The following is a 12,272-nucleotide window of genomic DNA, read 5'->3' as shown; positions in this document are numbered from 1 at the left end:
TATAAGGCTTTCAATGTAAAATGAAAATAGGTCACTGTGGCATTATTTCACAGCCTACTACACACTACTGAGAAAATTACAGTAAGTTGATATTCTGTTAACTACTAATTAACTATACTACATTCTATTAACTACTAATCATTATTTACATAATTACAATGCTTTGATAGGTAGTTCACAATGATGAACCCTGAAAATTAAAAATTTATAAATGCCTCCTGATAAAATCAAAGGCTCAACTCTAGCTATGCTCAGCATATTTCTTATACCCTAAGTGTGCAATTTTTACAATTTACATGGGGTCGCCAATCACGGAAAACTGTTAACCACAAGACCTTACTCCCTGATCACATCAGACAAAGCTCACTCCTAATACACAAGGGTCCTGCCTAAGTCATCCTTCCAGCCTCCACAGCTCAGTGACCCATCTGTCACAGAAGCTTTCTAAATGTCTGAATAAATGAATACCACAAAATGGCCTTAAAAAAAAAAAAAAATCACAGCTGTAACTGGATTTGAATTCCAAAAAGCAGTTTTTTAAAAAATTTTTATTTATTTTTGGCTGCATTGGGTCTTCGTTGCTGCATGCGGGCTTTCTCTAGTTGTAGTGAGCGGGGGCTACTCTTCGTTGCGGTTTGCGGGCTTCTCATTGCGGTGGCTTTTCTTGTTGTGGAGCACGGGCTCTAGGCACGCGGGCTTAAGTAGTTGTGGTGCACGGGCTTAGTTGCTCCACGGCATGTGGGATCTTCCCGGACCAGGGCTCGAACCCGTGTCCCCTGCCTTGGCAGGAGGATTCTTAACTACTGTGTCACCAGGGAAACCCAGCAGTTCTTTTTTATAAGGGTTATTTTCAAAACCTGTATTAAGATCCAACCCGTGAAATTCCCACTAGACCATTCTAAAGGCTAAAATGTAAATATAAGTCAACACACCATTATATGTTTAAAATTACAAATTACCGCTTCAAATTTCTCTCGGTTCTCTCGAAGATAATGAATACAGGCCATTCTGACTTCAACATGGCGAGACTGAGAGTGCAGCACCTGCAAAGGAAAGAGCAGCACACTGTCAAGCACTTTGTTAGAAGATTCAAGCTACGACCTAGTGCCTTCTTTCACACCCAACATAACCTCACAACCAGCAGACATCCGCCTCCCTTTCCCTTACTATCATTTCTAGCTCTTTATTCGTTCCCACCTCTTCCACTAACCAGAGAGATGACACGACACATACAAACAGCAGTACTTAAGCCAGATGTCACTCTATAAAGAGCTTATTACCATTTCTCCTTTAAGTCACTGAAATTACTCCTTTGGGGAAATCTTTGCAAACTTAAGACACTTTCCTCTCCTGGCCAGCCCTCTACTGTAACTTTGCTCTTCACAAAGCAAGGCTAACAGAATTCCTGCAATGCAGGGCTTAGCCTCATCCTATGCTTGTTGCAAAAGAGAACAAACAGGAAACTTCAACACAAATCGTCTTTGCGGCTTTATGCCCATAAGAGAGAAATTTCTTTTTCCCGGTAATTTTGAACTATTTGCCTTATGTATAAATTTAAGTCCACCGTGGTTTCAGAAAAATTAAGGCACTCATTCTTAAATCCTTTAGCTGTCAGGCTTACATGATTCTTGAAAGAACATCCAGGGAGCAACACACAGGATGCAAACGTGCCCCTGTGTGCTGTCATCCCAACAGCCTTGAAACTTGCTCTTTTGCCCAAAATCTTAAAGCACCACCTGAAATAAGTCATACTACAAAGATGATCCAAATCCTCCCACTTTGTAGCCTCTGTTTTCTTCTGTTAAACAACTAGTTCAACAAAAGAATAACTTACTGGCATTTTGTCTCTTATAAAAGTCTAAAGCTTTGGTTTGAAACCCTCTGGCTTAACTACCATGCTAAAAAGAGATTTTTTTTTTTCTATAACTAGGTGTCTCAAACGAAGGTATTCCCGGTACTCTACAAGGTCAAGGTAGGAGAAAAAAAGCTGACATATAAAATAATCACATCTCAAACTACTCTCAAGGCCTCTTGAGAATTTCTATTATTATAAAGTAACTTTAAGAGTTAGAGTTCCAATTGAGTGATTCTCCCTTATGTTCAGGGTGAGCAGAGAATTCAGGAAAAGGGAAGCTCCAGCTGCACATTCTACAGGTCACTGTGGGCAACAGCCAGGGCTCATTTATACCCACAGAACCAAAGGCACAACTGTTTAGACAGCTAGCAGGTCCCTGCACACTGAGACACACTGAAGATGCACTAGCTGAGGTGAGCAATGAATTTGTCTTCAGCATACTAGCTGGTTTTTCAGCTTAACAGAGTATGCCGATATTGTTGTCTTGGGTACTACAAAAAAGCATCCTTACATATTCTAAGCTTCCAGCACTGGAAGGACTACCCAAATAGTAGTAGATTTGAGTAGTAGAAAAAATAACCACCACACAATGTCTTTGCCAATTCAACAAATGACAATTTAGCAACACTTCCTTCACAGAAGCTATGCTAGACACTATTATGAATCAACGTATTAGTCTGAGTAAACCACAGTGTCATCCGATCAGGCTTTCCTGCCATTAGTAAAGTGGAGCTAGTCTTAAAGCCATTTACCTAGCAACAGGTGGCAGACATAAGTGAATAAAGCTTATTTTCCACCAAAAACAATGACAGGCATATCTCTTGTTTTTTCTCCTCTTTTAACAAAGATTTTATTAGCACATGAAATCTGAACCTGTTACTCAGAAGCAAAACTCTCAGCAACTTCTGATCAAGTGCGGGGTGCCGGGGCTTTACAAAGCCAAGCACTGTTAAGAGAAGCAAGGTTAAATGACAACTGTTTAAAAAGCGTAATATTGTGCAAGTTCAAGGACACTCAGGAAGAATTCAAATGGTATGACAAATATCTTTGCAAATCACTGTATACATGAAAATAAGCTAGAAATAGGAGGCTTTCCAATCTTTACTTAGGGCAGACGGTGATAAACACGGAGAAAGGCCGAGACGCACTGCTTCTCCAAGTCCTCTAAGAGCGCCCTATTTTTAGCTCTAGGGCCACAGAGCTGATTCAGGTCAGGCCTCCTGTAGGCCCACGTCCAGAACTGTAAAAAGGGAAGAGCCTATCTAAATCAGGTAATTTGGAGGGAAAGACTCCTGCTAATTCAAGTCTCTCCCTCTCCATTCCCCCCGCCAAAGGCCGCCATTTAGATTACCTACTGTGACTCCTTGTTAGAAATTATAATTATTTTGATATTATTGGAGAAATCGTTGGCAAAAAAGTAAATCCTCTGTACACATTTTTAAAGGGCAGCCTGAGGCTGCTGTCTGTTACTGTCCTCCGCCTCCCCCTGCAATGCACACACTGCCTTTGGCCATGAAGGCTATTACCTTTGGTCCTTGTCTACTGAAGAACTGAGCTGCCCCCAAGAGTCACGGTATTAAGCTTTCTAAAAGCTCAGTATACTAAAAGTCAGAATCACCTAATTGGAAGGGATAGTCCCTTATCCCTAACTTAAATCCCATCACAATAAGATACAATAATAATGTGTTAGCTGATGTTAGCAATGAGTTCTTAGTGTAACCAGCTAGCTCTTGTTCCTTTCTACTTAAAAATAGAGATTCTGTATAATCAAGTTTGCCAATTATCTACAGCATGTAGTACTGAAACCAGACACACCTTTCTGCTTCAACATAAACTAGGATGTAGATAATCCAACTCCAAATAAGCACCATACTTTCCTTATTTCTATTTGTTTCCCCCTCCTTCCTTACCAAATTCTTGCTAGAGCTAACAATATGTATCAATAGGGACTGAATTCACTTCCACCTCTTCCTTCTGCTTCTGGAGGTGCTAAGGAGTCCAGGGAGGCTGAGGCAGAGGAAGCAGGACAGATGGAGATCCAGGAAACTCACGAATGGGACAGACTGTTTACCTTCTGATAGTAAAGACTGGGATGTGTTTGTGTGAACATATCCCAAAGCAACATTAGCACATCCTAAAATTCTAAAAATAAGAGACATCTATTGAACTAAAAAAAGAGCTCGATTTGGGAAGCTTTGAGAAGAATGTTTGAATGACAATGCCTGCAACAAAATGCAAAGGTTTGGAGCTTTGCTAAATACATTTCTTGTTTAAAAAAAAAAATGATGTTATGCTACTAATGTGAAAACGAGGGCCTTTGGAAAATAAATGGCTGGTCTTTGGATATTGAAAAAAATAAGAATAGACTGGTCTATAGATGTTAAGTAAAACATTTACTCACAAATAGAAGTTGTGAAAGCTACTTAGCATTCAAAAAAGGTGAGAGAAAGAGAAACAGAAAAACTCCAAAGGCGGGGAGGAGACGGGAGGGGTGGACCTTAGGCCAAAGGAAAGCAAACTGTGAACGGTAGGAAATACACACCAGGGCAGTAATGTGAAACTTTTGTCCAACTATTTCAACAGCTATTTTTCAATACAGGATGGGTTTTGCTGACTGCATACCTACCAACTACAGTATTATATAACAGGGAATAAGCTCTCTTACAAAAAAAAAGAAAAAAAATCAGAAACATCTTCCCAAGAACTGTGGTAGGAAGTGATTTTGACCATTAAGGGGGAAAAATTCGGCCAAGGGCCTAAAGAACTCCAGATATACCCTTCCTTCCTACTACCAACTCCAAAACAGACTTTATTTTTAAGTCAATTATTTTTAGTACACCTACACTGCCTTGCAGAGCATTAAAAAAAAGACTGGAATCTGCTCAAAGACAATTCTTTGCAAACATTCTACCTTTTCCAAAGTCTGGCTTTCCCAAACTGTACATTTTCCCCCTTCTGATTCAAGCTGACATCGGCGGGCTTGGCTACCCTCCGTTCCAAAGTCCAGCAACAGGAAAAAAAATCATGTTCCGCGAGTTAAGTCTGGTGCACCACCTCCTCTAGGAAACATTCGGTTTACTGGTGGGAACTCTGTGCTTATAAAACCAAGAGGAGGGGAAAAGAACATTTCGCCCTGTCGCCAGCCATGAAGCAAGGATACAAGGCTCTCCGCAGGCCTCACGGGCTGGCCTCAACTCATTACCTCTTCGCCAGGAGGAACGACACCCAGATAATTTACAGGTCTTTAAGTTTCGATTTAGAGCTTCCAGACCCGGAGCAGCGTCCGGTTCCGGCGCGACAATGGGCCGCTGTGAGGACGCCGGGGCCACGCGCAGCCCGGGAGGTAGGCGGCCCGGCCCGCCCGCCGCTTCCCACCCGGCCCCGCCGCCTCCCCGCGCCCGGCCCCCGCCCCATTACCTGCTCCGCCACGGCCCGGAACAGGCACGACCCGTCCTTGGCGACCAGTTTCCGATACAAGCCCAGTTTCCGCAGATAGGCGTCCATGGGCGTCGCGTCCTCCCGGGGCGCCGCACCGCCCTGGTCGCCGCCGTCTGGGGCGCCGACGGCCGCCTCCATGTTGCCGGTCGCGCTGCAGGCCCGGCGCGGCGCGGGCTAGCCCCACATGGCCGCGCCGCCGGCTCCTCGACGCCCCGGCCTGGGGCGGGCGGCGGCTTGGGCTCGGGCTGGGCACGCGGCGGCGGCTGCAGGCGGCGGCCCGAGGCAGCGGTCCGCGCGCATAGGGGAGCCCTGCCTAATGCATGGCCAGGCGCACGCGGCCACCTCCCGAGGGCCCACGCGCCCAGGGGCAACGGGGGAGAAATTCACGAAAACCCGAGAGCTAGGAGTCACTTCCCGGCGGCCTCGCCGCCCGGCTCAGCAACTGCGCCCGGGGGTCGCCGCCCGCACAAGTTTCCTTGTCCCGACCCGGCTGAGGCGAGGAAAGCCCTGCACCCGAGCGCGCGCGGAGCCGGCTCAGGTGAAGCGAGGCCTGCGGCCCCAACACCGGCAGCCGAGGAAGCCGAAAGAGAAAGACGCGGCCTTTCGTCTCCCCACCTCACAGGAGGGCGCCGGAGGGGCGGGGAGCGGGCGGGGGCGCCCAGCGGAGGGCAGCACGCTCGCAGCCCAGATTTTGTTTTCGCTTTCGGCCAGACAGCGGAGAGGACGGCGGGAGATGTAGTTTGGCCAGCGGCAGGAAGTCGGCTTGCGGCGGGCGGGGACGCGCGGCCGGCCTACCCGGCGGAGGCGCCCGGGAGGCACGGGGACTACAAGTCCCTACAGCGCGGCGCCGCCGCAGCCGCCCGGAGCCGGCTTCGAGCTTTCCGGGCACAGCGTCCGCGAGCAGGCCGAGGGTCTCAGCTGGCCGACGTGCAGCAACCTGCGCGCGCCGCCCCGCCCGGCCGTCCGCCCACTGCGCCGCGGGGCCGCGGGAAGTGCGCGTGCCCTGCGTGCGTGGAGTCGCCAGGGACACTGAGGCTGCTGGGTCGGCCCTTTGTGTATTTCCAAACACAGGGCGCACCTGTCTGCTCCCCTCCCCGGCCTCTTCTCCTGGCGTTTCCATGGAGGTGGCTTTAACGGCTTAAACAGAAAATAGAGCTAATTGGCGAAGGCTCCTGGAACTGGCACCGTGCGGGGCGACACAGGCTGTCCATAAATCAACCGTGGCCTGCTGATTCCTGTTAGAGATTAGATGTACAAGCTCGTGCACTATAGCAAGATGATGCCTTTGCCACAGACATTTTGGTTCACCGTGCCACTGTAGCTGCCCACCGCGGCACAAAGAGATGGTCGCCGGTCGGAAAAACTTAGATATTTTTTCTTGAAAAATTCATCTCGTAATTGCTTGATAACGTGCTGGACTTGCCCTGGGTTCCAGCAGTGCTTGCTGGAGGATTCCCGTTCAACTTCCCACCCTACGAAGTTGAATGACAATATATGCTTTAGAACCTAGAATTTATCCAGCATGTTTTTGTGACACCAGAATTTTATTTTTACTAAAGTACAACAGCATCTGGTGTCCTAATCATTTAAAGACATGGTTAACCATAAAATCTACTCCAGCCTTGAGGCCATGGTGTGCCAGGATGGGGCTGGGGGGACTGGAGAGTTTCTGTAGGTTTAGACATGTGGTCAGGCAGGCTCTGGAATGGGGGCAAGGCAGGCCAGATGGTGAGAGCCCAGTGCAAATTACCGAAAGTTCTATTTTAGAAATTTGTTTTTGGTACTTGGTGCAAACAATGACTCCCATATTCACTTTCCTTTGAACTTCTAAATTTGATTTCTTAAGGTTTAAAGATTCAATATCCGATTTTTTGTATTGGAGAATACAAAAAAGTATTCTAACCTAAATGAATTTTCTTGTCCCATTATTAAATTTTGTACATTTTGTAGAGAAATAAACACTTCAGAATCACTTTTAGAAAAATCTAGTTTCAAGTCAAACCTGTCGCTTTTCTTTCTTTAAAAATATATACATTGCATATACTTCTCATTCCACTCAAAAAGAATTATGCAGTATTGCTACTACCTACAACATGGCTTGCTTTTCTTTTTTTTTTAAATATGGCTTGCCTTATAAACCCACAGAGGAATTGAAAGTAAAGTAATATCTAAACTATAGAGCTTAAATATTGAATTCTTAAAATGAGATTCTGTAGTATTAATAAGCAACAGACTTTCTGATATGCCAAAAGAAAGCTATGCCTTTCCTAATATTTGTTACTATTCCTTCAGTAAGAATTCTGAAGCTTATCTCATATGCAATATGTATTTATGGGAAATCTACTGTGTCTAGCATGCTAAGATTGCACTGCTAATTATCTTGAGGATATATTAGAAACATATTGACAGGGGCTTCACGTTTGAAAATTTATCAAACCTTACTTTGTAATTGAAATTTTCATGATTACATTTGCTCTAATTTTTTTAGAAGTCATTCAAAAAGCTTTGCTCATTTTTTATATGCACAATAATTTCATTTTGAGTGGCTAACAGTGTTTCAAGCATATTTTCCATTTTAAGCCTTATCCATATTTTAATCTTATTTAAATGTGCTTACATACATATATTTTTAATAACGTATGTAACATCACCATTTTCTAAAGCCCCCAAATTCCTTTGAAATACTTTGAAAAGGAAACCAAAAACATCATTAACACTACAATGTCTCTATTTTCCATTGCAAAAATGTAATTCACTGATAATAGTATAATCAAATGGATATGATCATTTAAGTACTCTGGTTGGGGCTTCCCTAGTGGCACAGTGGTTGAGAGTCCACCTGCCAATGCAGGGGACACGGGTTCGAGCCCTGGTCCAGGAAGATCCCACATGCTACTGAGCAACTAAGCCCATGCACCACAACTACTGAGCCTGCGTGCCACAACTACTGAGCCCACGTGCCACAACTACTGTAGCCTGCGCACCTAGAGCCCGTGCTCCACAACAAGAGAAGCCACTGCAATGAGAAGTCCGAGCACAGCAACGGAGAGTAGCCCCCGCTCCCAGTAACTAGAGAAAGCCCGTGCGCAGCAACGAAGACCCAATGCAGCCAAAAATAAATTAATTAATTAATTTAAAAAAAAAGTATTCTGGCTGGCCCTAAAGTTGACTTTTGATATTTTTTAAAATGAATTATTAAATACTAAGAAAACAGAGGCCTTTATCAGAATTCATCGCAATTCTTTGTTATCTTGTAAAAATGTGGTTTGTTATCAGAAGTATTAGAAGAATAACACATTTCCAGTCTTTTCTACACATGAGGTCTTGGCAAAATTACTTATTATCCTCACTCTTACTGAATGAGTGCAGAACAGCCTCACTCTAAACTGGCTGCTTTGGGTTCCAAAATTAGAAGTAAAACACCTGTTGTATCTGACCCTGGGTCTGTTTAAGGAAATCCTTTAGGTATTTTGAGACCTGATCCAAGACAGACCCTCTGTATGCCAAATCCCCAAATATAGCTCACTGTTTAGGCAATGTTAAAGGATCCTATGACTTTAAACTGGACCAATACTTACAGAAATTCACTTGCTTTCAAATTCACTTGTTGACATCAACCTCTGAAACTTTTCAAGAAACCACATCTGATTGACGATGTTCCCCTCTGAGGAAGCCATTTCTGATTAGCAAAAGTGAAGAACAGACATTTTAATCAAATATAACCTGAAGGATTCAACGCTCCTTAGAACCTAACGGAATTAAAGTCATCTTATGCAAATGTGTCGACTGTTTTTCTTGTACACAGTTAAATACCTCAAGTCCGTTTGTTTGCTCTGACACACTTTGGAGATAATTGTATCCGGTGGAATATTTTTGTTCTAAAAAATGGTAGATTTTCTGCAGATTTTTTTCCAATAACAGGTTAGGTGTTATGGTAGCCAGCCTCAAAGATGGCCCCCAATGACCCCTGCCTCCTGGTAGTCACACTCCTGTATAATTGCCTCCACCTTATAGCAAGATTGGTCTGCTTGATCAATAGAATAGAGCAAAAGTGATGGTACATCATGGCTGAAATTAGGTAATAAGAGACCCTTTTGGCATTTTGGTGTTCTCTTGCACTCCCTGTCTTGTGGGGGACTCTGGTGGAAGCTGGTTGCTATGGGTCCTGAACAGACTTACAGAGAAGTTCTCTTGGTGGGGAACTGGAGCCTCAGTCAACTGCCATGTGAGTCACTTTTGAAGTGAGTCCTCCAACCCAGTCAAGCTTTCAGACGACTGCAACCTCATGAGAAACCCTGAGCTGGAACCATCCAGCCAAAGTCTGAGATTCTTTTCTTTTTCCCTGACCGGGGATTGAACCCAGGCCCCGCCAGTGAACGCATGGAATCCTAACCACTGGACCACCAGGGAATTCCCCAGGTCTGAGATTCTTAATTCTGAGATTCTTGACCTCAGAAACTATGTGAGATAATAAATGTTTGTTGTGTTAAGCTCCTAAATTTTGGAATAATTGGTTATACAGCAATTAATAAGTATTACAGATATAACACTCCATTGTTTCTCTTTACTAGGTAGACATAGAACGTATGTCAATAATTCATTAAAATAACCACTAATTTAATATCCTTAATGGTTTTACTATTTTTCTAAGTTGCCAGTAAGTGGAATTTCTTTTTTAAATTTATAAAATCCTTTACAAAAATAGAAAAACCTAGGGGCTTCCCTGGTGGTGCAGTGGTTGAGAGTCCCCCTGCTGATGCAGGAGACACGGGTTCGTGTCCCAGTCCGGGAAGATCCCACATGCCGCGGAGCGGCTGGGCCCGTGAGCCATGGCCGCTGAGCCTGCGCGTCCGGAGCCTGCGCGTCCGGAGCCTGTGCTCCGCAACGGGAGAGGCCACAACAGTGAGAGGCCCGCGTACTGCAAAAAAAAAAAAAGAAAAACCTAAAATGTCTGGTCTTCATTGTCCCATAGCATTTTGGTTTGTTTTCTATAAAAATTAAAGTAATTAAATCCTACAAGAAACCTATTTTATGAAGAAAGACCTATTTCTTTCAGATCCTATGTGCTAGAGACTGCTAACTGTCCTCCACTTTGCATTTCATTTCTCCTGAATATTAGCTGGATGGCCATGCACACATTTCCCAGCCTACCTTTGAACTAAATGTGACCATGTGACTATTGTAGGCCAATGAGACGTGAGCAGAATTGATGAGTTTGGGACTTCCCTGGTGGCGCAGTGATTAAGAATCTGCCTGCCAATGCAGGGGACACAGGTTTGGTCCCTGGTCTGGGAAGATCCCATGTGCCATGGAGCAACTAAGCCCGTGCGCCACAACTACTGAGCCTGTGCTCTATAGCCTGTGAGCCAGAACTACTGAGCCTGTGTGCCACAACTACTGAAGCCCGCGTGCCTAGACTAGAGTGCGTGCTCCACGACAAGAGAAGCCCCCGCAATGAGAAGCCCGTGCACCGCAGCAATGAATAATAGCCCCCGCTCGCAGCAACTAGAGAAAGCCCGCACATGGCAACAAAGACCCAAAGCAGCCAAAAATGAATTAATTAATTAATTTAAAAAAATAAAAATGTTTTTAAAAATTGATGAGTTTAACTTCCAGGTCATCTCCTTAAAGATGAAGGCTCCTGCCCTCAATAGTCTTTCCTGCTTCCTTTGGGCTCATTTGAAAACATGGTTGAAACAAAGACAGCATTGATTACAAAGACAACACCCTAAGAGAACAGAGCAAGTAGATGAAGGAAACAGGGCCCCTGAATGCTTCAAGCCAATGAAGGCTTGGACTATTTTGTGAGAGAAAAATAAACTTATTTAACCAACCATTTTTTGTTGTTGTTCTTGTTACAGTTACTTAATCTATGTATTCTAGCATATTTTTCTTTCAATATTAAATAGGTAGTGGTATTTGGGGCCAAATAGAATTTATGTACAAGAGTTACTTCCTTAGTTGCACAGAACATTTTTTATTTTTCTGGAAAGTTCAGAAAAGAACTTTTTTCCTGAAAATTTGGAAATCCCAAATGTTGAAGGACTTCCATAAAGGTTTTCTGATGTTATTTCAGCCAATGACTTCCTTCATCACCAATCTGCATTCTCCTTCAGCTGCTACGTTGGCACCGTTGGCTACCTCCTCATTTTGAAACTCTCCTGGGTTTCAGGGGATGAACTAAGTAAGTGGAATCAAACTATAGTTTAGTTTCTCTTAGCAGCTGTCACTTCCTTGTGAGGTCAGCACATTGCCATGCCCAAACTTGAAAGACTAAAAATCTCACAGTAGACTAAGGCTCTTATACAAACAGCTAGTGAGAGTCCACCATCTCTGCAAATAAACCCCACATATTTCCAGCCTTTTACCCCTCTTTCCACTACCATCTCTCGATTCCCACCCTGAGAAAACTCACAAAGTTGCCTTACAAGAAATTGACTTTAGTTCCCCAGTGTGGGATTGTAAACTCTTTGTAGGTTTATAGAATTTAAGATTACCTTGTATTTCCCAAGTGACTAAGAATGTATTTGCTTTTGGGTATTCAGATTAGCTATTCAATAAATATTCATTTAATATTTTCATGTATTTCCAATAAATCTCTCAATGAGAAAAATATTTACAATGAAGATGTATAATTATGGAACCTGTAGTTGTGGCATAAGTATTTGGCCAAGACTGTGAGTCAGGTTATACATCATATTTTCCTTTATAAACAAAGAATTGAAGATAATGTAAATGTTCAACAGTAGCAAATTGATTAACTACATTTTAATATGCACAAACAGGGGACTTCCCTGGTGGCGCAGTGGTTAAGAATCCATTTGCTAATGCTAGGGGACACAGGTTCAATCCCTGGTCCGGGAAGAGCCCACATGCCACGGAGCAACTAAGCCTGTGCATCACAACTACTGAGCCCACGTGCCGCAACTACTGAAGCCCATGCACCTAGAGCCCGTGCTCCGCAACAAGAGAAGCCACC

At 44.0% G+C, this 12,272-nt stretch overlaps 1 protein-coding gene across 2 annotated transcripts in view; it reads right to left on the bottom strand.

Annotated features, from left to right (window-relative positions):
- The window catches only part of OTUD4 (OTU deubiquitinase 4), a 41,368-nt gene extending 35,808 nt beyond the window's left edge, over nt 1-5,560 (bottom strand). Inside the window, exons 1-2 of one of the 2 annotated variants that reach the window (XM_079921136.1) lie at nt 5,273-5,560; nt 933-1,043 (exon numbers count right to left, since the gene is read on the bottom strand). In XM_079921136.1, the coding sequence (XP_079777262.1) occupies nt 933-1,043; nt 5,273-5,431 (270 nt within the window). In that variant the 5' untranslated portion in view covers nt 5,432-5,560. The remainder of the gene's footprint in view (nt 1-932; nt 1,044-5,272) is intronic. The other variant, XM_079921137.1, reaches the window with a different exon arrangement.
- Nucleotides 5,561-12,272: the final 6,712 nt, after the last annotated feature.

The sequence above is a fragment of the Stenella coeruleoalba genome, assembly GCF_951394435.1.
Source record: "Stenella coeruleoalba genome assembly, chromosome: 4".
In the NCBI taxonomy this organism is placed as follows: Eukaryota; Metazoa; Chordata; class Mammalia; order Artiodactyla; family Delphinidae; genus Stenella; species Stenella coeruleoalba.
The sequence above is the reverse complement of the archived record's forward strand: the minus strand, read 5'-3'. Positions and strand labels throughout refer to the sequence as shown.